The 20,070-nt window shown below is 45.8% G+C and overlaps 1 protein-coding gene and 1 long non-coding RNA gene across 6 annotated transcripts in view; one reads left to right on the top strand and one right to left on the bottom strand.

The window, feature by feature from the left end:
• The window catches only part of Wipf1 (WAS/WASL interacting protein family, member 1), a 102,714-nt gene that overhangs the window by 63,665 nt on the left and 18,979 nt on the right, over nucleotides 1–20,070 (top strand). For 4 of the 5 annotated variants that reach the window (XM_039104135.2, XM_039104136.2, XM_039104137.2 and 1 more), the window contains one exon: nucleotides 19,062–19,150. In XM_039104135.2, the coding sequence (XP_038960063.1) occupies nucleotides 19,100–19,150 (51 nt within the window). In that variant the 5' untranslated portion in view covers nucleotides 19,062–19,099. Of the gene's footprint in view, nucleotides 1–9,772; nucleotides 12,981–19,061; nucleotides 19,151–20,070 lie in introns of those variants that run through there. The other variant, XM_039104138.2, reaches the window with a different exon arrangement.
• LOC134486113 (uncharacterized) lies at nucleotides 5,201–9,366 on the bottom strand. The gene is made up of 2 exons (XR_010064824.1): nucleotides 9,234–9,366; nucleotides 5,201–6,973 (listed from the first exon to the last, which is right to left on the bottom strand). It is a non-coding gene; the product is annotated as an uncharacterized LOC134486113 (long non-coding RNA).

The raw sequence follows: 20,070 nt of genomic DNA, 5'->3' as shown, positions 1-20,070 counted from the left end.
CTAGGCCTGTTTTCTTTGTTATGCACTACCTTTGGAAACATCCACAGACAATTACTGTTCCTTTGTTTACCTTTTGGCCTCTAGGCCAGTGGCTCTCAATCTGCAACCCTTTGTTGTGGTGACCCCCAACCATAATGATTTTTGTTGCTACTCCATAACTGTAATTTTGGTAGCTGTGAATCATATTGTAAACATCTGATATGCAGGATGGTCTTAGGTGAAAGGGTTGTTCACCCCCAAAGCGGCCATAACCCCCAGGTTGAGAACCACTGTTCTAGACTAATCAGGTGTGATAAGACTGCCTTGAAGGGCCATTAGTCATCTTCTTAGTGAGTCCAAGAAAGACCATGCTCATTGTAATGTAGGATTTTGGGACAAGTGGCTCCCCTTTCTTCTCCTGGACCATAACTCTCCATTGGTTGGCAACAGCTCTCTTCAGGTGCCATAGAAAGCAGTGAGCACAAAACCAGTTTGCCAGTGTCTAATTTGCTCAACCCGTAGGAAGCTATATGTCTTACACGTTGGGCACTCTTCTGTGGTAGTGGGTGGGCGTTTGGGCTGGCCCAGGTTAAATGGATCAATGTCAGATATCTGAAGTGGGGATGAGGCTATTTGGGAACCAGGTATAAATAGACTGAGGTGACCAGTACTTAACACTTTTCAGGTGCCACACACCTTTCGCCCTCCTTATCCCTCTGCCCCCAGCCTACTCATGTTTCCTCCTTTACTAAGCAGCGCTACCTGAGATGCTCAGTTCACGGATGATGTGATAGCTCCTGGTGCCTACTGCTGATGTGTAACGTGTGCCAAGCACACTGCCCCGGAATATCTGCTTGTCTAATCTAGACATATTGGACATCTTCTCAGTCCAGTCGAGGAGACGATAAAAGCAAAGGGCACCTACCCTCATCTCAGGTTGTGACTCAGTTAGAACTAGGTAGGAGGAGGCTGTAAGAGGTCACTACTGTCACAGATCATTAGAGTTGCTTTGAGTGACCTCTGCTCAGAAACAGACTTTGATTGACAACTCTGCAGTCCAGAAAAAAAAAATCAAATTGATCTTCCTTTTCCTAAAGGGTTTTGTAATGGCATATGTGAAAATAAAGGAAGCTGAGACTGATCATTCCTCAGCATTGCGAGGTCGTAATACAAGTTTCTGGGCTGAGCATGTGTAGCATAAGCCCAGGTACTCCTGCGTTTGTCTGTGGGGTCATGTGCCTACAAATCGCACACCCTCTTACTGGCCTGGCACAGAGACCGTTCCCACAGATGTCACGGTAAAATTTAACCACACTTGCAAAATCAAGGTGGTCCAATTTATAAGCTCCCGAGAATAGCCATGGTCCACCAGGCCCAGTGGCTAAATGTTCCATTTTGGTCCTGAAAAAAGAATCATGAAGCTTGGTATGAGAGTGCTTGTCTACATGTGAGGCCCTGGAATTGATCCCCACCACTGAGGGGAAAAAATATAGAGCATGACACTTGGGGTAATATTTTGCTTCAAATAGAAGGAAATAAAAGATTAACACTGCAATTAAAAAAAACTCCAATAACATTTAATTTTAAAAAATGATGTAACGAGAAGTAAAGGTGAGAACAAATCAGAAGTAAAATTAATGTAGCCCATGCGCATAATTTTTACCTAATAAATTTGCAAAGATTAATATAAATAATATGTTGAAAATAAATGTAGTGGGCACAGGGCTGGGTATACTAGCTAAAAGTTTGGGGTCTCAAAACCCTTAAAAGAAACAAAGACTGTTAGTATTTTCTGTTATAGATCTTATACTATATAAAGGTATCCTCTGGCACGGTCCACATTCTGTCAGGAGCCAGCACTGGCCCAGAGCTCAACTTGTAGCCTAGGCTGGCCAGCAAGTGAGCCCCAGTGAGCCACAATCAACTTTCTTTATAGCCTCACATCCTCGGTGCTGGGGTTGCAAACACACCACCATGCTGGCCAGGTGTCTGTCTGTCTGTTTGCTTGTTTTTAATGTGGGTTCTGGAGATTGAGCACTGACCCTCATAATTGCAAGGTAAGCTCTTAACTGACTGAGCTTCCTCACTAGCTTCATGGTTCTCAACCTTCTTAATGCTTTGACCCTCTGATACACAGTTCCTCATGCTGTAGTGACCTCCAACCATAAAGGTCTTTTAAATCGCTCCTTCATAACTGTAATTTTGCTACTCTTGTGAATCATGATGTAAGTATCTGATATGTGAAAGGATTGTTCAACCCCACAAAGGGTTGCCACCCACAAGTTGAGCAACACCAGCTTAGATGCTCCTTCCTCTTTCAGAAATGTTGTTTATGTTTGTTTGTTCGTTCAGTGTGTGTGTGTGTGTGTGTGTGTGTGTGTGTAGGTCAGAGGACAACTTGCAGAATTGTTTTTCCCTTCGACCATGTGGTCCCAGATATCAAACTCAGGTTTTCAATTCGATGGCAAGTGCTTTTCCTTGCTAAACCATCTAGCCAGCACCCTCACACACAAATAAAAAAGCAATGGAACTTGGGAGAGGTTAAGGGCGCACTCTTGCAGGGGACCTGAGTTTGGTTCCCACCCCCATGTGGTGAGGCTCATAACTGGCTGTAACTCCAGCTCCAGGACCTCCAATGCAGTCCTCTGCTTTAACGTTGTGCTCACGGGCACACACCAGACAGACAGACAGACACACAGACACACAAATAATAAAATCTTTAAGATAAAGGATTCATAGAATAAATACATCTTTAAAAGGAGGCAGTCATGCTGCTTAAAATAATAATATGAATTCAAGGGCCACTGATTCACTTCTGACACCTCAGTGAGTTCTCTTATCCGAGGAAGAGGAATCAAGAGGATATGTGTTAGGAAGGCAGGAGCCTCTTAGGGTTAGCTCGGGGGCAAAGGGCAGACGCTGGGTCTTAGGAGCATGAAGGGGAGTGGACACTTAGCTCCTTGTCCCCATGTCCTCCCACCGTGTCCTTTCCTTCGAGGACTAGAAACTGAAGCTGTACTTAAGCCGCTGTGAACCAGACTTTTGTGGGTGGTCCAGCAGTATATCAGCGAGTGTAAGTTCAGACAGCCCACACCTACAGACCTCAGACAGCAGTGACTGACAGGGCTGGAGTGCTGTGCTTGTATCAGCATTGACCCTTTGGGTGTGATCTGAAGAAGCTGAGATGAGCTCAGTCAGTTCTGCCTCCTTGTAGGTGGAGAATGCAGTTTGTTTAGCCAGTCCAATGCCCTGTATCCAGAGCAACAGGAGCGTGTGGTAGATACTGTGTATGAATGGAGGCCGTGCACAGGACCCCTCCCAGTGTCCCACACACAGTGGGCAGTGACGACATCACATCACAGGGTGCTCAGTACTTCTGTCCCTACAAACCAAGGCCATCGTGTGTTTAGCTAGAAGAGAAAGCAGGACTCCATGCAGGGTCAGGGCAAGAGGAAAAGACAAGGACGGCCAGGGCCTCAAACTTAGAGAGGCTTATCTAGAAGAGGAAGCTTGGATGATGGAGAGAAGCCATGGGACCGGGACACATTGTGAACAAAGGTGGAAGTGATGTTGGCATATTCTGTTACCCCGGCTTTGTCCACGGCGCCCAGACAGCCATCTATGTGTTGCCAGGACATAAGTACCACTCAGAAGCCAAGAGTAGGGCCCAGGTCTCGTTCTACCTGTTGTTTCAGTTTATTTTGGTTTGTCTGTCTGTGTGCCTTAGTGAGTGGTGGTGGGAATAAGACAGGGAGAGAGTGTTTAAATTTTCTTTCTCCTCTTCTGTGTGCTGTTCTATCTTCCTGGGGGGTAGCTTAGAATAGTAAACGTGTGGTTTTTATATTGCTTGGTATTTTGCTCTCCTCAAAGCTGTCAATATTTAATTGTAGTCATGGAGTTCCTTTGCACACAAGCCACCCCGGTCATCCTGTTGGAATGGACCCGAGACACAGTAAATGATCCAAGACTCGGAGTGGACGGCTTCCGGGTTGCAGGGGAAAGAATCATTCGATCAGTAGTAGGTTGGGAGACCCTGCAAAAAATGGTGGATTAGGTCACCTTGGTTGCACCTTTTCTGACTTTGGTGCACACACATTTGGAAGCAGGAAGGATATTGACTCCTCTGCAGACAAGCTGGGAGGGTTTTTTCAAGTTTTCCCAGTCAGTCATTTGGAGAACTCAAGAGTAGCCAGAGGGGAAGGGAGGTTCTTGGAGGGAATCTGGGGTCATCTGGGTAGAACAAACTCTTGTTTGGCAGGCCACAGAGAAAAGCATAATGTGCCAAGAAGCAGGGAGGGAGAGACAGGGGGACCCTGTGAAGGGGAGGAGAGTGTGAAGTCTCCCCTAGGCGGTGAAGAGCTACCGAGTTGCCAGGTGCTTCCCTTCCACAGCAAAGTGAGTAGCTCACCACCACCACCTACCGGAAGCAGTGGCTCTCCTGCTTGCCTCACCGGATATCACCATTAACAAGTGCCCTCACCATCTTCAGAGAACTTAAGTGAAATAGCCTGGCCTCATACATCATTTCTAGTTTTCAAGAAAAATCAGTTTAATCTTAATTAAAAGGGGAAAATAAGGGCTGGAGAGATGGCCCAGTGGTTAGGACCACTGACTGCTCTTCCAGAGGTCTTGAGTTCAAATCCCAGCAACCACATGGTGGCTCACAACCATCTGTAATGAGATCCTATGCCATCTTCTGGTGCCCTCTTCTGGTGTGTCTGAAGAGAGCAACAGTATATGTATATGTGTGTGTGTGTGTGTGTGTGTGTGTGTGTGTGTGTGTGTGTATGTGTGTGTATAAAATCTTTAAAAAGGGGGGGGGCGGGTAAAAGCAAAGGGGATTCATATTCTCTCCTCTCTCTCTCTCTCTCTCTCTCTCTCTCTCTCTCTCTCTCTCTCTCTCTCTCTCTGAGACAGGGTTTTAGTGTATAGCCCTGGCTGTCCTGGAACTCGCTGTAGACCAGACTGGCCTTGAACTCAGATCTGCCCGCTGCCTCCTGCGTGCTAAGATCGAAGGCCTGCTCCACCAGTACCTGGCTAACTTTGGTTTATACCTGATCAGGTACATCGTCTTGGGTGGGGGAGGGTGCACAACACACAAAGCCAGTGGTCAGGCATCTACATCTGTGTGTGGGATCTACTCAGTGGATCCCGCAGCAGCCACCATAGATGCACTCTGGCTAGAGACTTTAAAGACTGCGCATCAGTGCCCTTGGGAGCATTGTTTTCTTTCTTTTTTTTTTTTTTTTTTTTGGTTCTTTTTTTTTTTTTTTTTCCGGAGCTGGGGACCAAACCCAGGGCCTTGCGCTTCCTAGGCAAGCGCTCTACCACTGAGCTAAATCCCCAACCCCGGGGGCATTGTTTTCTAAAAGTGGTGACGAGCTTTTGATAAAAATCTCATCAAACTTTTTTTTTTTAAAACAAGGACAGATGCTCAAAGCAATAACTGCTATTTATTTGGGAGCAGCAGAACACTGAGGGGGACTGTGACGGTGAAGTATGGGTGTGTTCACAGGGCTTTGAAAGCAGAGCCTTCAAACCAAAAGTGAGCATCAGTATCAGGTATTTCAAAAGTCTTCTGGCCACGGTGGCTGATAACAAGAGTGGCTTGAGTCGAGGCTGAAGGGCACTGGGCAGAAGCCCTTGGAGACGTGCTTTCCCCACAAGGTTGTTGTCCCCTGTGCATGCTGCGGTTCTGGTCAACCCGGGCGTGATGGTTGCTGTCAGGTTTTCATGACATCCCTTTATAACATCCCAGCCTCATTTTTTTTAAGATTTATTTTATTTATATGAGTACACTGTAGCTGTCTTCAGACACCAGAAGAGGGCATCAGATCTCATTACAGATGGTTGTGAGCCACCATGTGGTTGCTGGGAATTGAACTCAGGACCTCTGGGAGAGCAGTCAGTGCTCTTAACCTCCGAGCCAGCGCATGCAAGCTGCACACACACACACACACACACACACACACACACACACACAGCTTCCCCCCCCCCCCCTTGTTGTTAGGGCTGACACAGTGATTCCTTTTTTATTCTGACAACTTTCTCATTTCCTTCACAATGTGAACAAGGCAAACCCTTTCATTGATGGAATATTTATATTTTCTGCAAAGTCAAGCAATGAGTGTAACCAGCGTTTCCAGAATTAAGGTAGTTCAGCTTCCAGGTTTCCAACTTCGTGGCTGCAAAGCCCCATGCATTAGTATCGACCATGCTTTGACTGCTGGCCTCCTGGGTACGAAGCTGGACGGTGGCAGCAAAGCTCTGATAGCCTCTGAAGGGTGGGGGGAAGCATGCCGTGAGCACAGCGGATTTAGTTTCTACGCTAGGATGTTCAGTTGATTGCGTGTAATCTACTAAATGTAAATTTACAGCTCTTTTTTTTTTAAAGTATATTTTCGAACTGATACATAAAACATTCTAACATACATATTAATGGAATGATGTCTGGATATCTGTAATATTTAAATCATTTAGGCATGTCTCTCCTTTCTTTATGATGAAACCTCCCAAATCTTCCCTGTAACTTTTTGAGGTGCACAGTGTGTGTCTGTTATTTGACTCACCCCGCTGCTGCTTCTGTCTAACTGTAACTTACTACCAGCCCCTCTATTTTCAAATTACAGTGAGTTAGAAGGTGGTGACCCTCCTTGTAAGTCAAGGAACATGTGTGGTTATTTTACGTTTACATGTACACCAGAGTTGAGGTCCTGGATAAGATCACTATATGCATTTTTTTCCACCTACATAGGTGTCCAATCAGACTTTCGAAGGGGACAGTTCTGTGCCAAATGGGATAGTCTTTCATACGGTACAGTGCAAATTGTCTCAATCTCAGGAAAGCCAGTCATTATGGGACCTGCAGATGTCCCCCTGTTTCCTGTCTTCGCAGAGCAGCTGGGTCAGCCTTTCTCAGGAAACATCACCAGCCAGGCCTGGCTCACGAATAGCCATAGGACTCCAAGGGGCATCTCGGGTCAGCGCGCTTCTCCTGCAGTGTTTAGAGACATGATGTCAGGCCCCAGAGTACAGAGCTGTACTCTGCCCTTTCCCCTGGGATTCCAGAGGGGCTTTCTGTGTCTTTAATGCTCTGTCCTCCAAGAGAGGGCATGAAGTAACTCTGGGCTACAGAGAAGGCTGACAAATGCCCATTACCCTCATCCTAGAAATAATTGTAAGGGCTTTATTTGGTCTTCAAACCATCAGTAGCCAACCAAAAAGAATGTGTGTTTAGCCACATGTCAGTAGCAAGTCCTGGTATATGTGCAGAGACCAGACATGGCAGGATGTGGAGGGGGACTTTCCAATAGATTGCTCCTTGGACTGTAAGAAACCATTTCTCTGTGTTTTGTATGGGTTTCCCCTGGAGACACTTGTGCTAGAAGTTGGTGACCAACTGGAAAATTTTCACAGCTTAACAAGGTTACTGAAAACAAGAGGGTACTCTCAAAGGGCACAGGCATGGGCTTTCAATGTACAAAAAACAAAACAAAAACATTTTTTCCTACAGAGAAGTAAGGTTAATGATGTTCTAACCTGGTGGTGGTAGGTTCTCCAGGGCCCTTTCCTATGTTTTATAAGCTCTGTGTTGTGTCAGTTACTGTTCCAAGCATCCGGGGAGACAGTATTAGACAAGACAGAGTCCCTGCCCTCAGCCATTGTGGCCACTGTAGAGGGAAAGACAGATCATGTCAATAACGCCTGCTGTGAGTGAGGTGGACAGCCAAGAGGGAAGCACTCTTAGTGGAGCACCCAGCAGGCTTAGAAGAGGGAGAACACAGAGAAGGTAAAAAGGGCAGGGGAAACAGGCCGTGCTGAAACTGGCATGGGAGGGTGGGCCCCCACAGCCTTACTCAGCGTGGAAGGACTTCACTTGCTATAAATGAAAGGCCACTGAAGCTTTGAGCCCGTGGATTTCTTCTGAGTATCTAAACTGAAACTATATACCATAGCATCTCTCAGCTGAGGATTCACTTCCACATGCCCGGGAATGCCTAGACAATGCCCAGATTGCAGAAATGGCTTCAAACATGATGAAGTCTTCTTGGTCATTTATAGCTATAGCCTAAAGTTGGGTCTCGGTGAGCTAAGACTATCCCAGGAATGGCGTAGATTGAGCGTGCGTTAAGGGTCATTCTGACAGAGAAGACAGTGTGAAGGCGGGCCCCACCCACCAGGCCTGAGCCTTCTGCGTCAGTAAGTAAGATGTCTCATTACCCTCCCACCTGTTGGAGCTTCTTGGAGTATTTCTTTTTTCTCTTGTTTCTTAGCTCACTGGTTGGGATTTTACTTATTGATTTTTTTTTTTTTTTTTTTTTGCCACAGTTACTAAAGCCTCTGATTTCATTCACTAGTATCCCTTTCAGTAACTTTAATCCTTTCCTAGAAGGAACTACCTACATCCTCAATTATTAGTGTCCCATTGTACCCAAAAGCCAAGAGATTATTTTGAGATAAACAAACTCACTTTTCCTTAACTCCACATCCAGGCAGGTTGGTAATGAATCAAGCCAACCCCTACAGCCTCTAGTGGATGAAGAAGGGGAGGAGTCATAGGCCTTGTTGCTTCTTGCTTGCTTGTTTTTCTTCACATAATGGGAAAGTAAGCACGGTGGTGTGCGACCCTAATGTGCGTCTCTTGCTCAACTTTCAACCCATCATCTTGGGACCACTTGGTCTCTCCTGCCCCCAACTCACTTGCCTTCATGTCCCTCCTACTTTGACACTAATCCAGACGAATCATTTCACTCACAGATATTGTGGTATGAATCTCTAGAAAGTCAGGATTCCTTATAAAATATTCCTTATAAAACAATTACAGTAACATCCAACCTAAAATCAGGATTATCTTCACATCATTAAATAGACAATCAACATTTAAATTCTAGCTGCTTTGTGGTTTGTTTGTTGGGGTTTTTTTTTGTTTTGTTTTGTTTTGTTTTGTTTTAGTTTTTGAAGAGGCTTTTGGTTTTGTGTTGTTTTGTTTGTTTTTGTTTTTTGAATTGGAAGCCCACACCTTGCATTTGATTGCTGTACCCTTTGAGTCTCAGATTTCCTTCTAGCTCTTTCTGAATTAGCTTCCTTCTCAAGCACCCCTCCCCCATGTTTAGAATGTGCTGCAGTACAGCCTGCACTGGCCCCGTGGGTCTTAGACTACCTCTCCTTGACTCCTCTTGATTCGGAAGAGGTCACATGCTCATCTGTCACCGTAACCAGGGAACCCCGAAGCAATAACGAACCCAGCCGCTTACCTGCTGTTCCTGGTGTCAGAGCACAGTTAGTCCAGTTGCTACAGGAGTGGTGATCTCTTCCCAAATCTGAACTCCTTACTCTGAGGAAGGGAGGGAGGATGCCGGACAGCTCAAGACTAACAGGCGGTTTACCCCACGCACACTGTTTCAAAGAGGCCCCCTGAAAAGACAGCTAACCCAGTCCAAGGCTGCCAAATCCAGATTGCTCACAGGATCATCTGCTTCTTGCTGGTGGGGTGCTTCCAACAGGTGAAAACAGCTGTCCCCCTTTTCAGAGAAGGAACAGAATGGCTTTGTGGGGACAGCAAGGAATCAGCTTCTAGTGTATCCCAGACTTGTTTCTTGGTACAGTTTTGCCTTCTGTCTTTGCTTTTTTGTCTGAAGCGAACCTAGCAGGGAGCACATAGGAAGATGTCCTAAGTATTTTCTTAGTCGTGTACCATCAACAGGCTCCCTGTCTTAGTCATAGATTATTAGGTCACATCACAACTAGCATACGTTCCAAGGATTACCAACTTCTAGCCTTGAAGAGCCTGTGCTAGCCTTTCCCCAACATTAACCCAGCCAATTGCAGATATAAGGGTGGAATTCAAAACTCTGGTCCAGTACCAGTTACTTACAATGTCCGCGCTGGCCTACTCAAAGTACAGTGTAAACACACACCTGCAAGGACTGCGCGCAGGCTAAGCCCTCAGTTCAGGGCATCAGCACTTGCTTCGTCTTTCCCCCAATTTCTGCTTGCGTTTAGTTTCGTATCCAGAGTGGCAAAGGATGAGTTGTGGCAGGTCCAACCCCTGCATCCTCACAGGTTACATCCTTTCTCCTCCCAAGCCGTTTCCTTGGTTCAGATTACACAGTAGGCCATCAGCAAAAAGAGGTCTGGAGGCCAAAGTGTGTGCACGAGTGCGGGCAGCTTTGAACCACTGCACTGCTGACTCCGTTGCTGTGTTTGCAGTGCACTGAGAATGTCTCTGGATCTGGGAGGGAAGGGGACGCTCCACCAAGCAAAGGAAAGGGACAAGGATTCAGGTGGACCTGGAGTCCCCAGACTGCTAAGGCCCAACAGGAAAATCACTGCAGTTCTGGTGCTTGTCTGGTTTGTGTGAGGGCTTCCAGGCCAGCTCACTTAGCAGTTGTGAAAATACCATCACAGACATGACCGTGGGCCATTCCCATCAAGGCCGTTCTTCGACTGAGTTCTTCCCAGGCGACTCTTAGCTTATGTCAAGTTGACAACGGAGGCTAACTGTGGGAAGCTGGGGAGGGAATGTTGTGTTACCGTGGGATTTACGAGAAATTCAAAGCCACTGCTTATTGGACACCTACCAGGCGTTAGAATTAGATGCTGAGGGGACAACGGAGAACAAGACACACAGGGTCTCAGCCCCCACAGAGCTTAAATCACGGTGAGGACGACATAAGACAGGTACAGTATCAAGTGATGGCGTCCACTCTACAAAGAGAAGACAGAGATGGAGCCGGAGGGCTTTTTTACCAACAGCTGAGCAACGAAAGGACCCAGGACAGGAAGGCCCAGGGGAGAGGACTTAGAGCTACAAAGCCCCAGGATGCAAATGAACTTGGTACAGTTGAGGAACAGAAAGGGCTGCAGGGTAAATCAGCACGAGGGTTTAAGTCACGTTGCGGGGATGTACACCTGAAATCCAGCCCTGTGTGGGCTGAGGGCAGAGGCAACAGCAGCCGGGATGATAAAGGGCTAGGAAAAGAGATCCTGTGATATGGGCCTCTGTGGTGTAGGTTGGAGTTTGTAAACGAATGAGAAGTTATTGGAGGGGTTTAAGCAGGAGGACCACATTATCCACATTATCAGATTCACATTCAATCTTGCAAAATACACACTTCAAGTATAGCCTGTGTGGCCTGCGTTTGCAGATCTCATTAAAGATGAAATGTCCCAGATTCTATATACCTACTCTCTGGTGTTCCCGCCTGCTAAGTGACATTCGCCTTCTTACTGAGCTTCACCAATAGATGGAATAGCCTTGGAAAATATGCATACGGAATAGTCTCTCTGTCTCTCTGTGTCTATGTGTCTGTCTCCTCCCCCCCCATATGTGTGAGCTTGGGGTGCCCAACATAGTGAACATCAAAATTACTGTAAATCCGTAGTCACGGCAGCCCACCGCCCATCTTCTCATTTTAGAGCCAGCTATAGTTAGACTTCCTCACAGATTCACCCAAGCATTTAAGCTAGAGCTGATCATCTTTTTCTGGTGCCCCGAGGGTTTTCAGAAGTGAATGCTGGCTGCAAGCCTCCACCTCTGCTTGGCCTCATGCCTAACAAGTCCTATTTGAACGCCACCTTCCCTAGGCCCTGCTGAAGCAGAGGTCCTGCATTCCTCCAGGCAGCTCCAAGAGAAGTCGTTCTACCCTTGGATCCGCTTCTAGGAACTGGGCGCACGGAGACACTGCTTGTTCATTCTACTCAGCTCTCAGGGAATTCGGGTTCACTACCTTCTGAGTTCAGAGCCCATCTGTCCAGCACTCTTCAATATCAGTATTTCTGATACTGGGGTGGAGCGAGCATAAGCACCAGAGGAAATGTAATATTCCTGGTCCCACTGCACCCTACAAGCATCTCCTCCAACCACTATCCCCAGAAACCATCCCAGTGCTTGCCCCTCAGACACCTGCTCAGGTAAAGGTGTGTCAGAGTCAGAATCCCACAGGAACGGTTCATAATGAAGTTTCTGAAATACACCTTGTTTTCCATTGTTTCACCTGAAGCCATTTTCTCAGTTAACTCCGTATGTGTTGCAAAAATGAATGTGAAATTTCCCAGATGCATCAAGAGGAATGTATGAATATTTTATGCTACTCTACACCAGACCCAAGGCTGGGAAACCCTGGGTTATATTCCCTTGCCATCCACCTCAGAAGTAAGAAACCTCTGTCTGCTTTTGTCAAACATCTTCTAGCAGAGTTGATTGTTGCCCTGTAAGTATGGAGAGAGGAACAAGAAATTCAGGTCTAGAAAGCTGTAGGTCCACAGTTTCTCTGTGTACCCTTTATCCTGGCTTAGGCCCTTGGTGGCATTTCCAAGCTCGCTTTCTCTGATGCACCCAACCTGCACACCTCACCTGCGTCCCGACTTTCTCCCGGAACACTTGAACATTCTGCCAATGAGGAAGGTTCACTTATGCTAATTCTTGGCGTACTTAAGGGTTTTTATTTCTTTAGTGACTCTTCTCAATATTGCCAAATGAAATAGTCAGAATTAAGGGTTGTGCTTTCTAATTGAATTCTTTTGAAGAAATCTCAAGTTCCAGGAGTAATTATTTTTGTTGAGGTGTTGGGAGTTTGGGGGAGGGGGCTGTTAACGGGAGAGAGGCACAGAGATCCACCTTCCTCTGCATCAAGTGGCTACATTCTATCCTGAAGGAGAAACTTTTTAATTTGGGTTTTTTTTGTTTTTTTGTTTTTTGTTTTTTTTTTTTGTTGTTGTTGCTTAAGTAAAACCAATCTAGTTTCTTTTTCTATAGCAAAGGAGGAAGGAACAGAGAAATTAATCAGGCAGGAAGTGAATACCACAGAAGGATGCCTGCCTCTGACTCGGTGTGTCACACTAAACAAGAGGCCAGAGCTTGTCCAAAATGGCTGCCCAGAAACAACCCCCTCAGCTGTGTTGGAAGATGATGCCTTTCTGAGGGACAGTTCTCTCTTCTGGCTCTTGTCTTGCTTGGTCTCTCTCTGTCTGAGTCCCTGATCATGCCTTCCTTTTTAAAGGTAAGAAAAACTGAGTTCAAAGTAAATTTATTTTCCTTTATCAGCCAAAGGGAAGAACTAAGTGACATTTAATGGGCCATAGTATGTGGAGATAAAGATGTTTAATTGTTCTGTAGAACAGCGTGTGATTTATTCCTGCTGCCTGCTATGGTGGTTGTGAGTGCTTCAGAACTTGCGCTGGGCCAAGATGTGAGTGAGCTTTTTCCCGGAGAATTTTTCCTGACCATTGGACAGATTTGAAGCCGTATTAATTTCTTTCCCATTTTTCCATAACTTGGAGGTTTATGTCAGTTAACATGGCTCTGCTCTGTAAAGTCAATCAGGTCCGTACAGCTGCCTCTATGAGTCTTCAGTTTGGCCTGCCATAGGATTTTTAAAGTAATCACTGTCAGTTACAAGGCAAGCCCCACCCCCACCGGCACCCTTTGCTTGCCTGAGGCTGCAGCTGTCCTGCAAGCACTTGTGGCGTGGTCCCAGCTCTGGGCTTCTATTAGGAAGATACTTTGTCTTTTAGAGTAATTCGATCCATATCAGAGGCAACTACTGATGTTAATCAGATTCCGTGCCATTTGTCATAATTAACTTCAATATGATTAAGAATAAATGACGCCAACCATGAAATGTAAGTTTAAAACTGTGTACACAGAGGCCCATGGAGCAGGGGTAAGGAAATGTTTTATGTAAAAAAAAAAAATTCTCTAGGCTGTGTTTGAAAAAGCAACTCATGTTCCTCTTTCCCCTGGCAGGAATATAGAACAACAGTTTTCTCACTCAGTTGGGCGCGTACAGCTTTAGTCAATGGGCACAAGGGGTCGTCACTAACTCAATGGTGCAACTGTTGTGTAGAGCAGAAACAAACGTAAACGAAGGCTACAGAAGAGAGCTCTAGTTCAGGAAGTAGAGGGTTACACGTAGACTTGACTAAACTAAGAGGAGCGAGAGGAAGGGGCGGAGCTAGGGAAGGCGCAGGCTGTCATTCACCTAGATGGTGGGTCTTAGACTGTTTGCGAAGGGTTTTGTGTTAGCCTCCCAGCACTTCGTTGATTCTGATCGAGTCAAAACTTTTTTTTTTTTTTTTTGGTTCTTTTTTTCGGAGCTGGGGACCGAACCCCGGGCCTTGCGCTTCCTAGTTAAGCGCTCTACCACTGAGCTAAATCCCCAGCCCCAAAACTTTTTTTATAGGTCTAAAGAGATTAAGTGATTTGCCTAAAACCACATTCAGCTTCTCTGATGCTTTTTGCAAAGTGTATCAGTGGGTGTTTGTGCACGACTCCTCAATACCTCCATTCAGGCTGTGGAGGGGGCACAAAGCCTGGAAGAACTGTGCTGGAAAGTATTCCCTGGTGCCAGTAGCAGTGTTCCTCCCTCTGTTGAGGAAAGCAGATTCTAGCTCTGGCCTGTAAGCTCCAACTCCCCCAGACCCAAGCTCCACATGCTACTGAGTCCCAGACCCTTGAGGTCCTGTAACATTTTTTTTTTTTTTGGTTCTTTTTTTCGGAGCTGGGGACCGAACCCAGGGCCTTGCGCTTCCTAGGTAAGCGCTCTGCCACTGAGCTAAATCCCCAACCCCTTAAGGTCCTGTAACATTTTAATGAAGACTATGTCTGTGTTACAGCTTCTTTAAACTTCTGGTGGAAGTGTAAAGCTTTTCTTTAAATTCTAATACATTTGTGCCTTAAAGTTTGACCTTTTTGTTTTTTGTTTTTAATCTTAACAATTTGTCATGTGTGTGCCATGTATTGGAAAGAACATTTACTTTGGACTGCCATGATTACTTGTCTGTATTTTGTGACCTTAAGTTCCAAAAAGTAAAACAAACAAACAAATGTATTAACCTGGATAGTTTTCTGGGAAGTGTAAGATGTGCTTTATTTTTTTGTTTGTTTGCTTTGTGTGTGTGTGTGTGTGTGTGTGTGTGTGTGTGTGTGTGTATCTACCTTTGTGAGTTTATGTGTATCACATGCACATAATGTCGTCTGCTGAGACAAGAGTGTAGAGAATCCTCTGGAATTAGAGTTACCAGCAGTTGTGATGTGGGTTCTGGGAACTGAACTCAGGTCCTAGGGAAGAGCCACCGATCCATCTCAAGTCTCGCTTTATGCACACATCTCTCACTCCTTTGCGATTCAACACTGCTTGTGTGTGCACACACACCACTGCTTGTGTGTGTACACACACCGGTTAAGGTTTCACTTTCTCGTGGTTAGAATGTAGTAAGGATGGCAGCACTCGTCACTTAGCATCGTGTGATTTGTCCTTACATTTGCTTGTCCTTTTTTAAACTTTTAACAAATGACTAATTCTTAATAAGCTCTACTTTGTTGAACACTTAGGTAGCCCTATTAAGCAGGTAGCCTCATGTCCACAGACAGTGGAAACAGGGCTTAGGCAGGTTACGTCATTTGCCCAAGGCCACCTAACTACTGCATGTAGAGGGAATTTTCTGGATTCCAAGAACTTTTTTCCACTTGCATAGCTGGGTCTCATATCATGAGACCACATGATAAACTGTACAGTTGGTTCCTAGGTCCTTTTCTAGCCCTGAGAATCAGGGATTACAAAGTGTTTTGTTTTAATTATCGCAGCAACACTGAATATATGCTTAAAATGATTAATCACAAGTAAAATATTTTCCTTTCTAAGCATTTTGACCTTTTTAGAAATAAATCTGGTGACATTTCAGCACATATTCAGGCTATACTTGAGATGGTAAAATAAACATTCAGTATGTTGGTTTGAATGCTCTGTGTGTGTGTGTGTGTGTGTGTGTGTGTTTGTGTGTGTGTTTGTGTGTGTGTTTGTGGGTGTGTGTATATGTGTGTGGGCACGTGTGTTTATGTGTGCACGTGTGTGTGTGTGAATGTATGTGCGTGTACGTGTGCATATGTGTGTTGCACATCAGAGGCAGGAATTAATTCTCTCAGGAATACTAAATGTGGTAAGGATTTAGGGAAACTTCAGCTTTGAGATTTGCACCCCTTACAGAAGGTACTAGTAGAGGACAGAGGACGGGGGAGAAAGTCGGTTTCACTTACATGCATGCATAAAGCAAAGGATTCCTGCCTTATCCCTTAAGCTAAACCACAGGAGCTGAGTCACCCAAGTAAACTCCATGTTCTTACTTTTAGAAGGGCCTGGGATGCCTATAGCTTCTGTTCATTTTTAAACTAAGTCTGTAAGAGAGTGGGTTAGAATGCGCTCCTCATGGTAACTCTGCTTCTCCTGTAGTAGTCAGCACTGGAGTGAAGCTGTGAGTCTGCCTCCCAGGTCCTCTACACTTGCTATTGCTCTGGAGAATGCTTTTAAGGCCACAAACTGCACATGCTCTACCACCGAGCTCTGTCTCAGCCCTAAACCACCTCCTTATCTACAACTCTGAACAAGCGTACCTGGATTAGCCATGGGCCCTCCCAGGGCAGCAGGCACTACCTGGTGCTGTGAGAAAGAAAATAGTCCCCAAGTAGTCACTGACGCTGTTGTTTGAAATGGGCATCTGAGTAAAGAAAAGTGTGTTGTAGGAGGGGGGCGGTGTCCCTCGTGTGTGGGTCCCACTGAAGGCGAGCAGGGGCAGACCATTGCTCACAGGGACTGTGGGGTGTGCTGGCTTTGCTTTCTCTATCCTCCTGTCTATCTTGTTTGGATTGCCTCTGCCCTGAGCAGGAGCCTTCAGCTCAGGACAGGTGAGGTAACTAGCCATAAAGCCAGCAAGCCTTTCTGCCAGGGTATTTATCTAAAACGGCCAGAGAGGTCTTGGGGGTGGGGGTGGGGTGGGGTGATGTTGCTTGGCAACTGGTGTCATAAAATAGAAACTACAGGCAGCTGCACCTGTGAAAAGATAGTGCTAAAGAAACAGGATGACTGTGGTTTACTGTGAGCATCAGTTTTCCCGTTGAGCCCTTTTACAGGAAGTTGAACAAAGCCAAATTCACCTTAATTAGTTTTAATGGTTTTCAGGTTTTAAAGACACCCAACTCAGTTTGCACTCTGGAATCTCTAAAGAGTAAAATCAAGGAGAAATTCCTCCAGTAGGAATCTCGAAACTCTGAACTTTTAAAAAAAAAATCATGACTTTAGCAGCAATTTCATATTATTAAATAATTTTATGTGCCTTCGAGTGGACCCGCAGCTTCTGGAATGAACGTCCTTGTATTGGTTTAGTTTTATGCTTGTAATAACAATGTAAATTTAAGACCTTTGACTCATTTAGACATTACTGAGTTATGTGTATTCGAAAATTTTTTCATTGCTATTTCTTGGCCAAATGTAGGGTTGGGGGTGGGGGAGAATACATTTGCCCAGCCTGAGAGTAGAGGATGGGTGCCCAGGCATGCATGCTTACATGAATTTATAAGTTAGCTGAATACATATCAAAATAAGAACTATTTATGGCTGGTCCCTTTTCATCTAAAGGTTAATTATTCATGAATTATTGTTTTCTGAGGACAAGTAGAACTTCTGGTGTATTTTTGTGCCTACTGCAACTCTCCACAATGCTCCCCTTGGAATCAGGGGAGAACATAACAAAACTAAGTTGGAAAGGATCCGGGCACACACAAAAAATCATGAAAATAAATTAAGGGTGTTATTCATAAACTGTTACTCACCCTAAGTGGAAACCATAAAAAAAAAAAAAAAAAAAAAAAAAAAAAAAAAAAAAAAAAACAGCGAGGGCGAGAAAGCAGTCGGACCTTCTGTGTCTGAATTGTTCCTGTGATACCCTCCCCCATCCTTCCACACAGGGGCAGATAAAGCACTCACCTACTGATTCACCCCTCCCATCTTCTGTAGCACAGTGTTTAAGGGCAACTTCCGGCAGTATTTACAGAGCAAGATGCTCTGAGTTTTCAAATAGCCCAGAGCAATAATTAACCCCAGCTGGATGAAGCCACTTCCCAGTGGTCTCTCATAGAACCCCTCCAGTCCCCAGATTCAAAAATAATGAATAAAGAACTTGGAAAATATGTTCCTTCTCGGGATTTCTCTGTAGCTTTGGCTAACCTGCACTTGCTACGTAGACCAAACTTGCTATGTAGGCCTCAGACTTGACATACTCTCTGGCCTCTGCCTCCTAAGTGTTTGGATTGCAGGGGGTGCCCCCCACGCCGGGCTCAGTTCCGTTTCATAGTCAGCTCACTTTGAACACGCCAGGTCCCAGATGTCCTTGGTCTGGTTTAGAAGCAGGTGTGGGAGTCTATCGGTGCTGTTCATAGCAAACTGTCCTACAGTGTTTCAATGGACGGTTTGTCTTAAGGTGTAAAATTTCCACATTAACTTTTTTAGTGGTTGAGCCAAATTAATGTTTAAGTGCTAAGAAATTGTTCCCTGCAGTTGGATGAGACTATTAAGAATAAAGGAAGATTGGGCTGGAGAGATGGCTCAGTGGTTAGAGCACTGACTGCTCTTCCAGAGGTCCTGAGTTCAATTCCCAGCAACCACATGGTGGCTCACAGCCATCTGTAATGGGCTCTGACGCCCTCTTCCGGGGTGTCTGCAGAGAGAATAAAGGAAGGTGATTCCTGTGTTCGGAATTTGGGCTCAATGCTGCGTAGGCTTCAGGTCCTCAGTGTCCCGGGCTGCTCGCCGGCATGAGGCTTTTGTAGCAGGGATTCTAAAGTTTCAGCGCTTTTGGAGCATCTAGGGATCTCATTAAAACATTGGACCTGTTCAAGGGGAGCTAAAAGGTGGGAGAGCAGGAAGGATTTTATGCGAATGAATGAGGAAGAGTAGGTGCTGATTGAAATGTGTTTGACCAGACTGGGATGCATTTCTAGTAGCTTCCAGAGAATCTTCCTGCTTCTGCAGACACACGCTTACAGCCGCCCTGGGCCACTGTGGCCCTGCAGCGCAGGGACAAAATTGAACAGTGTTTTAGTACTGGGTGTGACATTTAGTCACTGGGCATCTCCACTCAAACTTCCCCTCTCACCAGACTTCCTCCTGAACAGTCCTGCCGGGGTAACAGAGGGCAGTGTATCCCATCCCCTCTAAAAGGTGGCCTGTGTCACTGTGGAAGAGAAGTAGGGAGATTCCAGCAGACTTTTATCGAGAGATCTAATGCACCAATGTGTTCTGTTTTTACAGATTTACCCTCAAGACTGCTGAAATTCTAACTATCCAAGATGCCTGTCCCTCCCCCACCAGCACCCCCACCGCCACCGACGTTTGCTCTCGTGAGTATATTTTCTCTATTCAGTTTTTGTCTTGTTTTGTTTTGTTTTGTTTTGTTTTAAAAAGCAGCATTTTAAGAAGTGTCTTGCTGCATAGTCCAAACTGGTCTGCGACTGTGTCCTCACCTCCCAAGGGCTGGGATTATTTCTGGAGCATAATCCATTCAGTGGATTTCTCCCTTCACTTTGTGCATGAAGATGGCCGAACAAAGTCAAATGTTGGCGCATAGTTATGTTGTAAATGCGTTGGCATTCCCGTGTAGGTCTGCTTTGCCAGGGCCCAATCTTTCCTGAGGTTAGAACCTAGTCGAGACCTCTCGAATCCAGATAACATAAAGACTACGTTGGGTCCAGGTCTCCGGGATACAAGCTTACGGGCCTGGAGTGTGATTATGGTCCATCAAGGCAAACATGATAGTTTAAAAGAAGGCTTTGCAGGACAGCTCTGGACTCAGAAGCAGGGTGCACTGCCTCCCCATTCAAACACACGTAACTCCTCAAAGGGAGGGCTCTCTGCAGTGTGTCCAACATCTCCCAGCCTCACCTCTTTCTTTGCCTTCTCCCCTCCCTTTACACTGTTTTTCACAAATACTACTCCCACCCCACCTTCTTCCCCACACACTCTCACACCCCACTAAGCCTGTCCTTGTGTCTAGATGATTATTTCCAAAGGCTTTCACCACTGGACTCCTCCTAGTCCTTGGATGAGCCTGTCGGGGAATTTTAGTCCGTGCACCTTCAGGAAGACGCCGAGACTCACTTCCTCCCTAAGCCCCACCCACTACGTGAGCCTTTGCTGCCCCGGAGCCACGCACTGATGTCCGAGCCCTTTATTTCTTGAACTGGGAAACTGAGGCTGGGGAAGAGAACGTTTCCCGCTCCAGGTTCCCACGGCACACACTTACAGAACTCTCCTGAGACTC

Source organism: Rattus norvegicus, chromosome 3 (genome assembly GCF_036323735.1).
Source record: "Rattus norvegicus strain BN/NHsdMcwi chromosome 3, GRCr8, whole genome shotgun sequence".
Lineage (NCBI taxonomy): Eukaryota > Metazoa > Chordata > Mammalia > Rodentia > Muridae > Rattus > Rattus norvegicus.
This window is presented reverse-complemented; position numbering and strand designations above follow the sequence as displayed.